At 34.8% G+C, this 20,216-nt stretch overlaps 1 protein-coding gene across 10 annotated transcripts in view; it reads left to right on the plus strand.

The window, feature by feature from the left end:
- The window catches only part of LOC136838612 (claspin-like), a 134,383-nt gene that overhangs the window by 36,492 nt on the left and 77,675 nt on the right, over positions 1-20,216 (plus strand). For all 10 annotated transcript variants that reach the window (XM_067103865.1, XM_067103871.1, XM_067103863.1 and 7 more), the window contains exons 7-8: positions 3,184-3,271; positions 18,118-18,256. In XM_067103865.1, coding sequence (XP_066959966.1) covers positions 3,184-3,271; positions 18,118-18,256 — 227 coding nt within the window. The remainder of the gene's footprint in view (positions 1-3,183; positions 3,272-18,117; positions 18,257-20,216) is intronic.

Consider the following 20,216-nt stretch of genomic DNA (forward strand, 5'->3'; position numbering starts at 1 on the left):
TCTAGTTTATAGAATTAATAACAATAAATTTTGAAATAATAGAAGATATGTAATAGAAAATTTGATGCGGAAGAGCTAGAATTTGCTCCGTTGAACAGCAATAAATCTGCCCCTGGAGGTGACAGTATTTATTTTGAAATGATCTGCCATTTAGCACCTTTGGCAAAGACATAATTGTTAGAGTTTTATAACCACTTATGGCTTAGAAATTTATTTCCTGATGAATGGTGTAAAGCTATAATTATTCTAATCCCCAAACCTGGAAAAGATCCCAATAATGTAAACAATTACAGACCAATTTCTTTAACAAGTTGTTTACAGATTACTAGAGAAAATGGTAAATACTCGACTAACATGGCACATTCGAGAAAATAAAATTTTCACTCCCATTCAGTTCGGGTCACAGTGTAACAGATCGACATTAGATTCTCTCTGTAACTTAGAAGACCATACAGTATACGTAGAGGTTCTGAACAAAAACAAATTACTGTAGCTGTCTTTTTTGACACTGAAAAAGCATATGATACTACATGGAGGTATGCTGTATTAAAAACTTTACAAAACAACATCCGTGGACATTACTTAGGTTTATACAAAACTTTTTGACAAATCGCAGTTTTCAGGTGAGAATTGATGATGATGTCTAGAGCATTTCCTCTTGAAAATGGTGTTCCACAGGGAAGCATCGTTAGTGGCACACTGTGTACTTTAGCAATGAATGATATCAGTAATAATCTACCTCTTGGTATTAAAAGTAACCTGTATATGGATGATTTTGCCATATTATGTTATTCAGCATCTCGAATAAAACATGCAGAACAAATCATTAATAAAAGCATAGTAAAAATAGATGAATGGGCTTTATCTGTAGGCTTTAAATTTTCCATAGACAAAACCCAAGCAGTCATGTTTTATAAAAATAAAAAGTGGAAAAAAGGGGAAGAAATAAACTTAAAAATCAGAAATCATAGTATACCAGTTGGCCAAACAGCAAAATTTTTAGGATTGGTATTTGATACTCACTTGAACTGGAAAGCTCACGTAACATACATGAAATCAAAATGTAAAAGAGCATTAAACCTAATTAAAAAACTATCAAACACTACTTGGGGAGCCGATAGACATACCTTTACTTTATTGTATAAAGTAACATTGCTGTCTATTGTTGATTATGGAAGTGAAATATATGGCTCTGCATCAGACACAACGCTGAAAACGGTAGACCGAGTTCATAATGAAGGCCTTAGAATATGTTCAGGAGCTTTTCGATCGTCACCAACGTCTTCTTTACAAGTTGAATGTGGTGAACTACCTCTATCTCTCCATAGAGAGCTAGTAACAATGAAGAGTGCTCTGAGAATTCAGACAAATGATTCTCCAACCAAAAAATTATTTGAATTAAGAGATGTGTCTTTATAAACAGTGATCCACCTCCTTTCCCAATTAGAGCTAGAAGATTGTTTGAGTTGCTAAATATATATATACAGTTACCTTTAGTATTAAAGTTACCACCTCCTTGGACAAGGAATAAAATGAGAATTTGTACACACTTGAAATATTTATCAAAAAGTCATTCATATACTCCAGAATACCATAGACAACATGCAGTAGAACATATAATCCGAAAGGTCCACATTATGCAACATACACCGACGGATCTAAGTAACAATATGGAGTGGGATATGCTGCAGTGTCCCAAAACAAAACATATCAGTTCTCTCTACCAGATAATGCCTCAGTATTTACAGCTGAGTTATGTGCAATAGTATCAGCCATAAAAATAATTAGAAATCTCATGTAATAATTTTGTGATTTATAACGACTCCAGAAGTGCTATAGAAGCCATTCAAAGCTATGATCAAGAAAATAATATTGTACAACATATAAAGTTTTCAATCTATGAATTATATGTTAAGGGAAAAAATATTGAAATATATTGGATCCCTGCCCAAGTAGGGATTAAGGGAAATGAAGAGACTGATAAAGCAGCTAATGAAGCAGTCCATATGACAAGAGCAGATGTAACATCCCTATTATTGATTATACAAGATATATAAAAATAGTTGTTGTAAGTAAATGGCATAATATATGAAACAAAGAACCTGAAAATAATAAATTAAAACAGATAAAATCCACTGTTAGAAAATGGAGTTCATCATATCAGAGAGAGAGACACACACAAGTAATTCTGATGTATCTTTGAATAGGCCATACTCGTTTGACACATGGACACTTAATGAACAGTCCACGTGGCCCTCCTCCCAAATGCCCAGATTGCAATGTGTTGATAACAGTTAAGCATGTACGGTGTAAATGTCCAAAATATAACCTGCAGCGATTATCAAATTTTGGAAATTGACCAATAAAAGAAATTTTGTCGGAATCTTCAACATTTTCAGTAATACCTATTTTAATGTTCATGAGAAGCTGTGAGTTGATAGATAAAATATAACAAATCAGTCAATCAGTATAATGAATTTTAAAAACAAGTAAATTTTAAGTACTTAATTTATTTTGAATGTTAATATACCTTTTTAATGAGTATATATGGAAACATGGGGGGGTGTGGTATGCATCCCTCGCAAATACGGGGGTTTATTATATATTGTACAGCAGGTAGTATGTTGAAGTTTCTTATTGCGAAGCATACCTCATAAACTTGTTGGGGTATCCCAACCTAAAAACATACCTCTGATGTTGTGTAACTTTTTAATGTACAGTAGTTATGATTTTTTACGAGAAGTGCTTAAAAAATTGTGAAATTACATTACATTGTACCGTACCTTTAATATATTTTAATTTTGTAATATAAATATTGAAGAGCATGGTAGGCTAGCCTGGCTATTTTCAACATGCCAGGAAAAGATCTCTCTTGATTAGCAAGGTCTAATTTGTTCATTTTGTGGTGTTTATAGTAGGATTACTTGCATGGTCCTTTGAGTTAAGTAAAATTTTCAGACGTTTAGGTAATTGTAAAGTATTTCTGTGCTCATTTTTCCATCCTAATATGATTAATATATTAATGTGCTGGTTAAGTCATGGTTTTGCTAGTGAGCCATGCTCTTGGTGCTGCCAATCTACAAGTTCAGTAGACGTTTGATTTGAGTGGCTGGTATCCCCATCCCAGTACTACATTATCATCATGCACTGTACTGTGTTTTAGGAAGATTTTTGTTTTTCCAGTATTGTGAGCAAGGAAAAAGATTGTGAAGGAAATGAAAAACTTGTGGCATCCAGCATAGTGGTCAACTTGGCAGAAGAGGAGGAAAAAGTAAGGGAAAGATTTTTTATCTTGATAATTTTAGTAGAAATTGGTTCTAATTTTTTACTGTAAGTCACAACAGTTATGACATTGACATTGACATTGACATACTGTACTATATTTGTATAATTAGATGTATTTTAATGTAAAAATGTGGACTTTATCACTGTACAATAGATTAGGTGATTTATGTTTGTCGATATTGCAAGTGGTCTATTTTTATCACTACCTTTTACCTCCTTGATGTGGGATCACCTTGACATGGTGTGGGGGCTCTTGAACCCCAGGCATTTGTTCCTGGGTTTGGGTCCAAGAGTCTCTTAGTTGATTATATATTTAATTGGATTAATTTTTGTGGAATTTTCCACTTTTGCTAAAATTTATTGGACCTGTTAAATGGGAAAAGATATCATAGCTGGGTTTGGGTTTATATCCAAAGCCAAATAGTAGGAACTGTGGTAGGACCATCAACTGCCCAATAATGTTCGGACCTGAGAGTTATTAGCTCAAAGGCGGAACTATTCTTTAGGGGTGGACCACATATTTTGGGGGGGGTCTGGTTCTGGGGATAGGACTCTCGGCATTCTGTCTGGTTTGCCCGTAACATGATTAGGGTGGGGATGATTTTGTGTTCTTGTAATATTCCCAGTCCTAGCAAGCAGGTTTGGCTTACACTTGGGCCACTTGAATCATGGTATGCCATCCTCTGTGGGGTAGGGAAGGGGGCAGACATTTGGGAGTCGGTTCTCAATTGTGCCATTGGTGGAAGAATAAACTCCATGAGAAGCTGATATCTTTTTAAGGTTTCCAGGTTTACTTTTTTTTCCTCAATCTTTATGACAAGTCATTATAAGGATTTGAGTATCCCTGGACCCTTTGATGGTAGCGATTCGGCACAGTTGACAAATGCTGGAACCTCCTCTGACAACGTTTCTTTAGAAAAATCAAAGCAAAATCCTGATGTAATCACACTAGAACCTTATGCTTCAGTACAAAACAAACCCAAAAGAAGTAATTATCGTCTTGACCCAACCTTGACTTGCTCCAACTCCCTCTTTGGGAGTGGAAGTTGGTCAAGATTTCTGACTTTAGAAACAGAGAAGAAAATACCAGCATTGGAATTAGAAAACTTCCTGTTGAATCAACATTCAACTACTGAAATGTCATTAAGACAAATAAAAGATCAGATGTGGTTGATAGAAACCACAACAAAAAATCAATCAGAAAATTACTTAAATATAAAAAATATTTTTAAATAAAAAATATTGATGATATAAAGGTACATATAAAGAAATGTGACAGTATGAACAGTGTACAAGGTACCATAGTACTCCCTGATAATGACGAAGAACCAATAGTAAAGAATATAATATAAAATTACAACAGTGTACAAGGTTGTGAAATATACAATATAGCCAGTAGACGGAGTAATGGAAAAACTCTGAGAATAGCAAAGATAAAATTTGAAGGCCTTGAATTACCCTTAGAAATTAAAATCATGGGCCAAAGCAGAGAACTGAGACGGTATGTTCCAAAACCACTACAGCACCAAAACTGTAGTACATATGGACATTCAAGGAATAATTGCCGTAATACATCTATATGTGCGTATTGTGGATCTGACAAACATACCACATGTGTGAACTTTGGGCAGAATCATCATGCAAGATCTAAAGAGTGTATGTATTATATATACAATGCAGAATTAAAATTACTTCAGGAGAGAACAGGGACACCTATAAAAGAGGCCAAATTATAATTAAAAGTTAGAGGAATGTATGATCCTGCTGGGAAGTGAACATTTTCTATTATAATAAGATCAAACAATGAAACATAAATGGAAATAGGTAAGAGTAACAAAATCCTGATACGTAAATCTCAAGGTAAAATAACTACTTTGCAAGAAGAAACTAATTTAGCAAAGAACCAAGAAATGTACACAAATATTTGTTCAAATTCTTTTGGGATAGTAAGAGAAAAAGGAAGCAAAAGAAGATAATGCACGTACCACAGAAATACCAGAAGAAAGTTATGATGAATTAGAAGCTAAAGGAAAAGAAGACCTTTAGAGAGAACTCCACCCAAGACCAACAAAAAACCGACTATTATTATAGATACATCAAGTTAAACTAAAGATAGGAGACTCAAAGAAGTAATATAAACCAAAAAATGCTAATATACCTTTTTCTCCTAAAATAATAATAAAACAAGACATAACATAATAATAAAAATGATAATATACCTTTTTCTCCTAAAATAATAATAAAACCAATGGATACAGATACCCAGAACATCAAAGAAATAGTAGAGGAACAGACCATTGACAAGAATGATTATGTGATGGGAAAAGAAATTACTCCATCAACAATAATTGGTGCAGCAATAGTAAACGAAAATACGACACATGAAAACACATGGATGTGATGAATGTTTCATTGAACCGTGCAACAAAAGCAACAAAAGACAGTTTAACAAACACTATATGAAATTTTATAAGATACAGAAATAGAGAAACTACTAGTTTAAACACTCATGAAAAGGGCTGTATGTGCATTGGACACCTAATGTCTAATAAAGAAAAACAAATAAATGTGGTAAATAAAATTTTAGAAAAGATGCAATTGGTGATCCACAAAAACAAAACACTTGAACACGCTAATGTAATATTTTCAATAATTATATTATACAATGGAACGTAAATGTTCTACAGACCAGATTACATTTGGGAGAAATACAACGATTACTAAGGGAATATGAACCACTGATATTAAGTTCACAACATGTCAACAAAACAGCATGAACAGTAGGTAAATATACCTTAGTATCTACATCTAGAGAAGAAGGAAATTTAGGTACTGCTATACATGTGCATAACAAAGTATGTTGTGACAGAGTACCTGTAAGCTCTACTGACTTGCAAATATCAAGTATTAAAATATGAATGAAAAATAATAATTATGTAATTTATAATTTATGCAACCAACCTAATAAAAATTATGACAATGATAAACTTAAAGATTTACTTAACAATACCAAGGAACCTACATTAATAGTGGGTGATTTTAATGCTCACAATCCAATATGGGACTGTAATTGTACAAACTCAAATAGAGCAGGACGTAAAATAGAAGAGCTCATGGATTCAAACGACATGCTGTATAAATGATGACAAAATTAGCACATTTTTCAAAAACACATGGAACATTCTCCTCCGCATACTTAACTCTATGTACAACAGGTATAGTTGACAGATTAGACTGGAATATAGTTGATGACTTGCACACCAGTGATTGTTTCCCAATGTTAATTTCCTTATTACAGAATAATCCTGCAAAACATGTCCCTCACATAACATTTATAAAGCAGATTGGGAGTGATTTGAATTCTACACTAGAAATATCCAACCATTTGAATATTTAAAAGACCATAATGAAACTAATAAATTTCTTGTTGATTTCATTAAAAATGCTGCTGATAAAGCAGTACCAAACTCAAAACCCATCCAACAAAACACAAAGTTCCCTGGTGGTCCAATAAGCTAACAGAATTAATAAATATAAAACACTCGGTAATGAGACAATTAGGTAATTTGAATAGAAAGTTCAGTAAAATAAATAAAACATTACCAATATTAGAAGGAATTGTACAAAAAATGCCTGTATTATTACTATAAATTGATCATTAAAACCTCAATACAACAAAATATCTGCAAAATTCAAAAGGGAAGTAATTCAAGGAAGAATCATTTCATGGAGGAAATACGTACCAGATCTCTGTAATAACACTCTCATACAAAAAATATGGGGAAAATTGAGGAAAATAAATGGTACCCTTGTTAAACCACCTAGACATGCCATATTAAAAGATGGGAAAAGAATACTTGATCCAAAAGAAATAAGTAATATAATAGAAAACTTACCAAATGTTAAGTAGTGATAAAAATTTAGATGGACAGTTCTGCACAAAGAAAAATAATGTAGAATTAATAACAATAAATTTCAGAACAATAGAATTAATATGGGAGAGTTGGAATATGCTCTCTCGAACAGCAATAAATCTGCTTCTGGAGGTGACAATATTTGTTTTGAGATGATTTGCCACTTAGCACCTTTGGCAGAGTCATACTTATTACAGTTTTATAGTCATTTATGACTTCGAAATGTATTTCCAGGCGAATGGCGTAAAGCTATAATAATTCCTATCCCCAAACCTGGAAAGGATCCCAGTAATGTAAATAATTACAGACCAACTTCTTTAACAAGTTGCTTATGGCACATTCAAGAAAATAAAATTTTTACTCCCACTCAGTTCGGGCCACAATGTAACAGATCTACATTAGATTCTCTCTCTAACTTAGTAGACCATATACGTAGAGGTTTCGAATGAAAACACCCCCTTGATTTGGGACCACCTTGACGTGGTAAGGGGGCTCTTGAACCCCAGGAATCTGTTCCCGGGTGTGAGTCCATGAGTCCCATATGCCATTGTATATTTGTTTAGATTAATTTTTGTGGAATTTTCCACTGTTACTAAAATTTATTGGACCTGATAAATAGGAAAAGATATAGTTGGGAATGGGTTTATATCCGAAGCTGAATAGTGAGAACTGTGGTGGGATCATCAACTGCCCCATAATGTTTGGACCTTTGAGTTATCAGATTGATAGCTCAAAGGCGGAACTGTTCCTTGGGGCTAGACCTTGGATTCCAGGGCCGTCTGGTTCTGGAGATAGAACTCTTCGTATTCTATCCGGTTTGCCCATAATACGATTAGGGTGGGGACAATTGTATTCTTGTAATACTCTCGGTCCTAGCAAGCAGGTTTTGCTTACACTTGGGCCACTCTAATCGTATTGTGCCATCCCCTGTGGGGTAGGGTAGGGGGAGGACATTTGGGAGTCAGCTCTCACTTGTGCCATTAGTGGAAGAATAAACCCCATGAAAGGCTAATGATATCTTTTTAAAGTTTTCAGGTTTATTATTTTTTTCTTTCTATTCGATCTTTATGAATAGTAATGATAAAGAATCCAGTACCCCTGGGCCCTCTGATGATACTGTTTTGGCATAGATGACGACCTCTGCACCCACCTTGGAGATTGAAAATTCTCCAAATGTTGATGACCCATGCAAGAAAAAGGATGTCCCTGTAAAAGGAGGACCTGGCATTTTTACAATGGAACCATTCTCCTTTGAGCCAGATGTTTCCATGCCTGTGTCCCAATCAAAAAAAGGAACAAAAAATAGTTGAAACTTTTCAACTGTGGGCCCTTTGGAGCCTAAAAGAATAAACAAAAGAAAATATAGACAGACTCAACCTTGGTTCACTTTGATTGCCTTTTAGGAGAATCAAACTGGTCGAGGTTTTTTAATTTACAAGCCGACAAGACATATCCTTACTAAAATTGGAAAATTACTTGTTGAACTGATGCCCTTCACAAGAGATGAGCATAAGACAAATTAAAAAAAGGGAATGGCTGGTTGAAATAACAACCAGCATCCAGTCAGAAAATTATCAAAATATTAAAAACATAGAGAACATAAATATAAGCGTTACAAGGCATGATACCATGAACAGTGTACAAGGCACAGTGATATTACCAAATCTAGAAGAAGAAATACAAAACAAATCAATGTTTCTAGATTCATTACAGAAAAGATACAGCAGTGTTGAAGACTGTGAACTATATGAGGTCCCAAGCAGGAAAGACAAAAATAAATCTATCAAAATAACAAAAATAAAGTTCAGTGGCCGAACCTTGCCCTTGAAAATTAATATACTGGGATCAAACAGGGAACTAAGACCTTATGTTCCCAACCCATGCAATGCAAGAACTGTTGCAAATATGGCCATACAGCCATCAGATGCGGAAATTTTCCCAGATGTGCCTATTGCAGTTCGCAAGAACATAAAACACGCTGGGACTGTGGGTAACCAAAATGCATAAATTGTGGCCTAGAACATCATGCCCAATCTAAAACATGTGCATTCTGTATTTACAATACTGAGCATAAATTACTACAAGAATGAACTGGAATGTCAATCAGGGAAGCAAAGGTAGAACTAAAAGTGAGAGGATTGAATAACCCAGCTAAGAAATTTAGGCATGCAGTACTTCAAAATCAAACAATACCCAAACTGAAGTGAATGGCAATAAAAATAAAGAAATATCACTAAAAAAAAAAATACATGATCAAAAGAGCTCTTCTATGGAGATTTCATACAACAATGACAATATCACACTTGACAATAGATTTACCTCCTTACCAGAAATAGGTACGAATATTGACATATAAACGAAGAATTAAAATCACAAGAATGTAACAGAATCAGAAATAGGTACGAATATTGACATATAAACGAAGAATTAAAATCACAAGAATGTAACAAAATGGATAACACAACTCGGAAGAGGCAACTAGATAAGACCCCAGCTAATTCCACCAAACAAAGCTGTAAAAAGATAAATAACCCGCCGATCTCACCAAAAGCTAAAATTCAGAAACAGAACACTAATTCAAACATTCCACTGTCTCCCATAGTAACAATAATACCTCTAGGAAAAAAAGTACTGTATATCTTAGTTTAACCAGACCACTGAGCTGATTAACAGCTCTCCTAGGGCTGGCCTGAAGGATTAGATTTATTTTACGTGGCTAAGAACCAACAGGTCACCTAGCAGGAAGACCTACAGCTTATTGTGGAATCTGAACCACACTATGACGAGAAATGAATTTCTATCACCAGAAATAAATTCCTCTAGTTCTTCATTGGCCGGTCGGAGCAGAAACACAAAACTCAGATGAAGTGGTAAACCAACACACAGATAACTACGATGAAAGCAAATAAATTCACCCATCACCAGTTATAGGCACCACAAGAAAAACCAAGAAGGAACAACAAACTAATGAACATGAAGACACATGTGGTTGTAGTAAATGCTCCCCCTCGACTTGGGACCACCTTGATGTGGTGAGGGGGTTCTTGAACCCCAGGAATCTGTTCCCGGTTTTAAGTCCAAGAGTCCCATATGGCATTATATATTTGTTTGGATTAAATTATGTGGAATTTTCCACTGTTACCAAAATTTATTGGACCTGATAAATAGGGAAAGATATCATGGCTGGGAATGGGTTTATATCCGAAGCTAAATAGTGAGAACTGTGGTAAGACCATCAACTGCCCGATAATGTTCAGACTTGAGAGTTATCAGATTGATAGCTCAAAGGCGGAACTATTCTGTAGGGCTAGACCATGGATTCCAGGGGGTCTGGTTCTAGGGATAGGACTCTCAGCATTCTATCCGGTTTGCCCATGATATGATTAGGGTGGGGACAATTGTATTCTTGAAATACTCTCAGTCCTAGCAAGCAGGTCTGGCTTACACTTGGGCCTCTCGAATCATGTTGTGCCATCCCCTGTGGGGTAGGGTAGGGAGCGGACATTTGGGAGTCAGTTCTCACTTGTGCCATTGGTGGAAGAATAAACTCCAAGAAAGGCTGATGATATCTTTTTAAGGTTTTCAGGTTTATTTATTTATTTTTTTCTCTTCAATCTTTATGCTCAGTAGTGTTAAATATTTAAGTACCCCTAGACCCTCTGATGGCATTGTTCTGGCACAGATGACGACTGCTGCTCCAGCACAGAGCAAATCTTCTAGCATGGAAATGGACAATTCTCTGGATAATCCAAATAATCCAAAGCAGAGTGTTATTAAAACCATAATACCCTATAAAACTCCAAAAAAGGAGTAAATACTGACATGACCCAACCTTGACTCACTTCGACTCCCTCTTTGGGAGTGGAAGTTGGTCAAGGTTTCTAACCATGGAAGCTGACCAAAATATTTCAGCCCTAAAACTAGAAAACTATTTATTAAATAGACATCCAACGACAGATATGTCAATCTACTGAACATACCACACAGTGGAAGTGCAGTGAACCTAAGTGTGTAAACTGTGGGCTAAATCATTATGCAAGATCCAAAAACTGCATGTATTATATATACAATATGGAATTAAAAATACTACAAGAACAATCAGGGATGTCTATGAAAGAGGCTAAGTTGGAATTAAAAGTGAGAGGAATGCAAGCTCCGTCTAAGAAACATGCATGTTCTTCAATAACAAGAGCAAAAAATGAAGCAAAATCGTAAACAGATAGAAGTAACAGAGCACAGAAAAGTAAATCTCAAGGAAAAATTAATAACTTAGAAATAAAAAATAAAATGATAAAGAATAAACAGGTACAAATGAGATGGATAATATTTTATCCAATTCATTTGAAATAATGCAAATAGAAACACAGGAGGATGCTGCTACTAAAGTAACAGAGGAGGGTAGTGATGGACTGGAAATTAAAGATAAAAAAAGCCTTTAGAGAGAGCACCACCCAAAACGAAGAAACCAATTATTATTAGAGAAACATCAGTTAAACCAAAGATAAAGGAGATGAAAAAGGAACAAAAACAAAAACAAGCTAAGAATATACCTTTATTTCCTAAAATAATAGTAAAACCTATGAAGGCAAATGTCGAGAACACTGAAGAAGTGAAAGAGAACCATACCATAGATAACAATGATTATGTCAAGGGAGAAGAGATTACTCCATCTCCAGTAATTGGTACAAGAGCAAATGAAAAGAGAAATACACATGATAATACTTGTGGATGTAATAATTATTTCATTGAATTATGCAATAACAACAAAAGCATGACAAAAGATAGTTTAACAAACATTATAAGAAATTTTATGAAATATAGAAACCATGGATTTGAGTAATCATGAAAAAGGGTGCATGTGCATTGAGCACTTAGTATATTATAAAGAAAAACAATTGAATGTCGTGAGTAAATTATTAGAAAAAATCCAAATTGATAATACAAAAAAAGAGAGTGAAACTCGACCGCTATAAAAAAATTTTTTTCAATAGTTATATTATTCAATGGAATGTAAATGGTATGGAGACCAGATTACACCTAGGAGAAGTACAACGATTACTAAAAGAATACGAACCTATGATATTATGTTTGCAACATGTCAACAAAACAATATCGACAACAAGTAGATATACCTTAGCATCAACATCACGAAAGGAAGAAGGAAATTTAGGTACTGCTGTATTTGTACATAACAAAGTATGTTATGACAAAATACCTGTAAACTTTACTGATCTGCAAACATACGAGTATTAGAATACGAATAAAAAGAGATAATTATGTAATTTAGAATTTGTACAACCAACCCAATAAAGATTATGACCTTGACAAACCTAAAGAATTACTTAATAATGCCAGGGAACCTACATTAATAGTGGGTGATTTTAATGCCCACAACCCAATGTGGGACTGTGATTGTACAGACTCAAATAGAGCAGGAAGTAAAATAGAAGAATTCATAGATTCATATGACATGTGCTGCATAAATGATAATGAAATCAACACATATTTTTCTAAAACACATGGAACATTTTCCTCAATCGACTTAACTCTATGTACAACAAACATAGTTGACAGATTGGATTGGAATACAGTTACTTGCATACAAGTGATCATTTCCCAATATTAATTTCATTATTACAAAATAATCCCACCAAGCATGCCCCTCAATATGACGTTTATAAAGCATATTGGGAGCCATATGAATTCCACACTAGGAATATCCCACCATTTGAATATTTAAAAGACCATAATGAAACTAATAAATTTCCTGTTGATTTCATTACAGATGCAACTGATAAAGCAATACCAAAATCCAAATCTCATCCAACAAAACACAAAGTCCTATGGTGGTCTGAAAAACTAACAGAATTAATAAAAATAAAATGACGAATTGGAAGACGATTAGCTAATTTGAATAGAAAATTCAGTAAAAGAAACAAAACATTACCGATATTAGAAGGAACCTTATAAAAAGGAACCTTATAAAATGGAACCTTATAAAAGCTGACTATATTATTGTTAGAAATTAATACATTAAAACCTCTGTATAACAAAGTATCTGCAAAATTTAAAAGAGAAGTAATTCAAGGAAGAATCATTTCTTGGAGAAAAAAGTATCAGATCTCTCTAATAATACTCCCATAGAAAAAATATGGGAAAAATTCAGGAAAATAAATGGTACCCATGTTAAACCACCTAAACATGCCATAATAAAAGATGGGAAAAGAATACTTGATCCTAAAGAAATAAGTAATGTAATAGGTGAAAATTTAGCAAAAATAAGTAGCGACAAATATTTAGATGAGTATTTCCGAACAAGGAAAACAATACAGTATAGAGTTAATAACAATAAATTTTGAAACCATACCAGATATTTATTATATTAGAAAATTTAATATGGAAGAGTTAGAATTTGCTCTGTTGAACAGCAATAAATCTGCCCCTAGAGGTGACAGTATTTGTTTTGAAATGATCTGCCATTTAGCACCTTTGGCAAAGACATACTTATTAGAGTTTTATAACCACTTATGGCTTCGAAATTTATTTCCTAATGAATGGCATAAAGCTATAATTTATTCCTATCCCCAAACCAGGAAAAGATCCCAATAATGTAAAAAATTACAGACCAATTTCTTTAACAAGTCGTTTGTGCAAATTACTAGAAAAAATGGTAAATGGTCGACTAACGTGGCACATTTGAGAAAACAAAATTTTGACTCCCACTCAGTTTGGGTCACAATGTAACAGATCGACACTGGATTCTCAGTCTAACTTGGAAGACCACATATGAAGAGGATTTGAACGAAAACAAATTACTATAGCCGTCTTTTTTGACACTGAAAAGGCATATGATACTGCATGGAGGTATGCAATATTAAAAATGTTACGTAAAAATGACATCCGTGGACATTTACTTAGGTTTATCCAAAACTTTCTGACAAATCGCACTTTTCAGGTGAGAATTGATGGTGTATTGTCAAGTACATTTCCACTTGAAAATGGTGTTCCACAAGGAAGTGTCCTTAGTGGCACACTGTTTACTATAGCAATAAATGATATCAGTAATAATCTACCTATTGGAATTAAAAGTAACTTGTACATGGATGATTTTTCCATATATCATTCAGCATCTCGCATAAAACATGCAGAGTGAATCATTAATAAAACTACAGTAAAAATAGATGAATGGGCCTCATCTGTAGGCTTCAAATTTTCTATACAAAAGACTCAAGCAGTAATGTTTTATAAAAATAAAAAGTGGAAAAAAGGTGAAGAAATAGACTTAAAATTTTATCAGAAATCATTCCATACCAATTGGCCAAACAGCAAAATTTTTGGGTTTAGCATTTGATACTCACTTGAACTGGAAAGCCCACATAACATACCTGAAATCAATTAAAAAACTATCGAACACTACTTGGGTAGCCGATAGACATACCCTTACTTTACTGTGTAAAGCAACAGTACTGCCTATTGTTGATTATGGAAGTGAAATATATGGCTCGGCATTAGACGCAACGCTGAAAACGGTAGACCCAATTCATAATGAACTTCTTAGAATAAGTTCAGGAGCTTTTCTATCATCACCAGCGTCGTCTTTACAAGTTGAATGTGGTGAACTACCTCATCTCTCCAGAGAGAGCTAGTAACAATGAAGAGTACTCTGAGAATTCAGACAAATGATTCTCTAACCAAAAAATTATTTGAATTAAGAGATGTGTTTATAAACAATCATCCACCTCCTTTCCCAATTAGAGCTAGAAGATTGTTTGAGTCACTAAATATAAATATACAATTACCTTTATTATTAAAATTATCTCCTCCTTTGACAATGAATGAAATGAAAATTTGTACACACTTGAAATATTTATCAAAAAGTCGTTCATATACTCCAGAATACCATAGACAACATGCAGTAGAACATATAATCTGAAAAGGTCCACATTACGCAATATACACTGACTGATCTAAGTCACAATACGGAGTGGGATATGCTGCAGTATCCCCAGACAAAACGTATCAGTTCTCTCTACCAGCCATAAAAATAATTAGAGAAGCGTCATGTAATAATTTTGTGATTTATAGCAACTCCAGAAGTGCTATAGAGGCCGTTCAAAGCTATAATCAGAAAAATAATATTGTACAACATATAAAGTTTTCACTCCATACATTATCTAATAAGGGAAAAATATTGAAATATGTTGGATCCCTGCCCATGTAGGGATTAAGGGAAATGAGGCTGATAAAGCAGCTAATGAAGCAGTCCACATGACAAGAGCAAATTTAGTTAGTTATAAATGATTTGTTTAACCAGACCTCTGAACCCATTTAGGGTTCTTCTCGGGCTGGGAGACGAGCAAATGTAGACATCCCTATTAGTGACTATACAAGATATATAAAAACAGTCATTGTAAGTAAACGGCAAAATATATAGAACGAAGAACCTGAAAATAATAAATTAAAACATAAAATCCAGTGTCGGAAAATGGAGTTCGTCATATCAGAGAGAGATACACACCCAAGTAATTCTGACGCATCTTCGAATAGGCCATGCTCGGATGACACATGGACACTTAATGAACAGTCCATGTGGCACTCCTCCCAAATGCCCAGATTGCAATGTGTTGTTAACAGTTGAGCATGTACTGTGTGAATGTCCAAAATATAACCTGCAGTGATTATCAAATTTTGGAAATAGACCAATAAAAGAAATTTTGTCGGAATCTTCAACATTTTCAGTAGTACCCATTTTAATGTTCATGAGAAGCTGTGAGTTAGTTGATAAAATATAAAAAATCAATCAAATATACCTGTTTAGTGAGTATATATAGAAACATGAGTGTAAATGTATTTATTGTGTGAGTGTGTTCCAGTATGAAAACATATGCCTTTTTACAGCTTTTAATTTCATTTTCAATTTTGTTCATTCATCATTAGCGAGTGACCAATTTGGTCCCAGTGCTAGGCTTCTAGCGTAGACTTTTCTTTTCATCCTAATCCTTCGGGCCAGCCCTATGAGAGCTGATAGTCAGCTCAGTGGTCTGGTTAAACTTTTTAATAATAATAATAATATGTGAGCTGATTGTCAGCTCAGTGGTCTGGTTAAACTACTTTAATAATAATAGTAATGTTCATCTGAAATAACTTTCAAACTTGATCCCATGGACAGAAAATGGAACTCAAAAGGCTCAGCTGTGAGAATTTGTGCACTTACAGAAAGGTTCATTTTCGAACAGAAGACATTTGCTTTTCTTTCTTTAAGGTCTCCTCGTGATGGATCAGTAAGTCTTTGAGGTACCTCTGTCCATTGAAGTCCCAACTGAAAAAAAAAAATGGGAAATGTGTTGAAAGGCAATTTATTGCAGTTTTTCATGAGGCCTAAAAAGACTATTTTTGTACATTTTTTTTAATAAACTACAGAAATTTATCTTATTTGAACTTGTTATTGTTTTTATTTTTTACTATGCTACAATAAAGGTTTTCTATTCAACTTTGAAATGACAGCAAAATTATTCTCATATCATGTATGAAAAAACTACATTGGTCCCGCAAAGAAAGTTATTTCTTAGCAAAAACTTAGTAGGAAATATTGAACTTTCATAACCAGCAGTGAATGAAATATGACTGAGAAGGTACTATATCATTGTTTCTTCATGGCACAGAAAAGATTGATGTATGTGTGCAAGCAAGATTGATTTATAGCAAAATGTAGTTCTTTTCAGAGCAAATGTAGTTCTTGAATTTTACATGCACTTTTTCCCATTTTCTGAATGTACTATAATCAAGTATAACTATTCAGCTGTGAAATGGCATTAGAACCAGCTTTTTCTTATAAAGGGTTGATTTCAGCAGATTGTTCAAACAAAACAGACATAGCTTAGGTAGAAGCTGAGTAAATGCAGGACAGACATGTTGAAAAGGGTAAAATCTGATAGAGTTAATGGTGTAGTGCTGTCATCTGTTTCAGTAGTCACTTTTAGGAGTACTCTGGCAATATGGGTCTCTCAACCCTGGACAAATCTGAAGCAGAAGATGGACTTTGTAGAGTATTTCAGATGTAAACCTCCAGTTACTATTGCATATTAGTGTATGTGTCTTTGACACAACTGGTAGTAATAAGAAACCCAAGAATCGTTTGAGTGGATCTCGCAGGTCTCAGTCAGACATGTAAGGGCTTGGGTTTTTTAGCAACTCAATCCTTCCCACCTGAATTACAGTATGGGCCAATTCTAACCACAATTATGGGATTGTTGTGAAACTATCAATTTGTCAAAAGTGTAGTTTTTAGCACAAAACCATTACAATACCTGTGATAAGTTTGTCTGCCAGCTGTCCAGTTCCTAACTGCTTGTGCTCCATAGGGGGTAGGGCCATCAGTACACCCCATGCGGTGCACTGTAAGCATTACTTGAGGTTCTTTGCAGCATCTCTTTGGCCCCTAGTTGCAAACCCCTATCATTCCTTTTACTGTACCTCCACTCATAATCTCTTTCATCCATGTTGCTATCCACCCTCTCCTAACAATTGTTTCATAGTGCAACTGTGGGGTTTACCTCCTGTTACACCTTTCAAACCTTTCTACTCTGTTTCCCTTTGAGTGCTGAATGACCTCAGAGGTCCCAGTGCTTAGCCTTTGGCTAAAATTCTTTATTCCTTCTTCCTTCTCACTGCTCATGAATTAGATGGTATATAGTATACTGTTGACTGACTGACATAGCTTCCTGAAATATGGGGATCCTTCCAGGCATACAAAGTATAATTGGATGACTGCTATTTCTGGTTTTAAGACGGCCATTCATCTAGGACAATTCTTGTGCATGAAATTGACCAATTATAAAGGATGGCAAGGTACTTTTATACTAAAAAAATAACATTTTCGATGAGCTCATATAATTGTTGCATGATGTCTGCTCCTCAGTTTGGTGACCCTGTTCCTGGTGCTCGAATGGTATTACTTAAAATGGCTTTGCAGTCAAAAATTATGGAAAAACGAGAGAAGGAGCGGTTAAGGAAGGTGAAAGAGAAGCAATTTTTAGATAATGAGCAGGTGATGCAAGGTGAGTCTTTATCATACCATATTGTAATTTGTATAATACCTGATTGATTTAATGATCATTTTTCAGTCTTAGTGCTTGTACAATCATTGTGTTATTGCCGCACTGCGTCCAAAATGGTAGAGATCATGTGTGTTCATCGGCAGAAGTAATTTGACATCTGTTGCTCTAATTAGCATTTTTGCCTTTGTGTATTTTGAATTAGTTTACTGTTTTAATATGTATTACTGTCGACCCCGGAATTTGCATGGGTTAGGGACCACAACCACCCGCGAATAGCTGAAATATGTGAATACTTGACACCCCCCCCTCTAAAAATGCTTATAACTGTTTATTGTAATGGTTCAAACACCAAATATACCTTATACTATCATCCTGTACACATTAATATCATTTCAAAGTCATCTAGGAACATCACCCTTAAAAATACTTTATGGCTTACAGCTATGCATGAGCACTCCTACAACTGTTACTCTTACCAAGGAGAAAACTAATCAAGTCACCCCTATATTCAGGCATGCATATTTTCTTTCATACAGAATTCAAGCCTTACCTTTTTCTTTTAATGTATACAGTAGATAGGGGTAACATTGGTACTTTCTTAAGGGGATCAGCTGCCTAAAAAACCCAAAAAGTCTTCAAAAAATTTGATTTGCTGAAAACAAATTCTTTGGCTTCGTATAGGGTTCAAGAATGCGTCCACGAAGTATTATGCTAAAATTTGCCTTATTTCTCTAGTTATGGCCTCAAATGTAACAGTAACTATATACCCATAAAACACCAGTAGCACAAATGATTTAGTCTGTTATAGTTTTTGTGATATATGTTACGAAAACTTCCTTTGAAATGAAATGTATAATGTCAATAATATCGTACTTGGCACCTTTTTAGTTATTCCTAGTCATGATAAAGCACGCATCATGCCATGAGGCTCAGCTCGTGGTCCCGTGACAGTTGCCTAGAAACTTCCAAGTTAGAAGGTCACGTTTTTCACGCTCGCTAGCCTTTACTGAACTCTGTATTTTCTGCGGTGTTTTTGTTTTTTCACCATGCCTAAAAGGTCCAAGAGTTCACTTCATGCTTCTAGATGCAGAAAATTCAGTTGGATAAGTCCAGGCGAGAAGTAGAAGAAAGAATTCAAGAAATTAGTGCCTTAGAGGAGAATGGGGCAATGGAGAGAGAGAGGGAGCTGTCGCCCAGCAAATGGCGCAGGCTACGATCTCTGCTGACCAGAGACCAACCATATCCACCCCTAAACGTCTCTATTTGTTCGTCACTGCTAAAGGGCAAAGATATTTTAGAAGAAGAAAGCAGTAGCTCGGAGTCTGATATTATAGACGATCCTGAAAATAAAATGATCATAATAAGTGAAGCAAGACTTGATGAATTACTTGAATCACAAATCCCTAATTGTGAATGTAAAGTAATTCCCAGGATCCATTTGGCAAAGGATGGATTCGAGACACTAATAAAAAAGATATGTCCTAAATGCAGAGGGAAAATTAATTCAAAACCCGCAAAATGCCCACCGATTTCTACAGAAGGAAGGAGGCTCCAATTTACAAAACCAATGTGGCACTAATCTATCATTCTTTGTTGGAAGATTATGGATTTGTGGGATTGAAGAGATTACAAGGAACCCTTGGTATAAAACCAGTGGGAAATAACAAGTATTCACGCCATCTTAGATATCTTTATGATAAAATGGAAACATATTTTCAGATGAAACAAGAGCAGATCTTTGAAAATATAAGAACATACTACAGGAAATATATGGGAATTGTGCCTGATGAAAATGGAATACTCAATGTTGACGTATCCTACGATAGGACATGGATGAAAAGAGGCCATGTTTCTAATGTAGGTATGGGAGTCATAATAGAAGTGTGCACAGGATCTGTGATAGACTTTGAAGCGATGAACAAAGTTTGTAAAGCATGTGCCGCTAAAACGACTGAACTGG

This window comes from Macrobrachium rosenbergii, chromosome 5, assembly GCF_040412425.1.
Source record: "Macrobrachium rosenbergii isolate ZJJX-2024 chromosome 5, ASM4041242v1, whole genome shotgun sequence".
In the NCBI taxonomy this organism is placed as follows: domain Eukaryota; kingdom Metazoa; phylum Arthropoda; class Malacostraca; order Decapoda; family Palaemonidae; genus Macrobrachium; species Macrobrachium rosenbergii.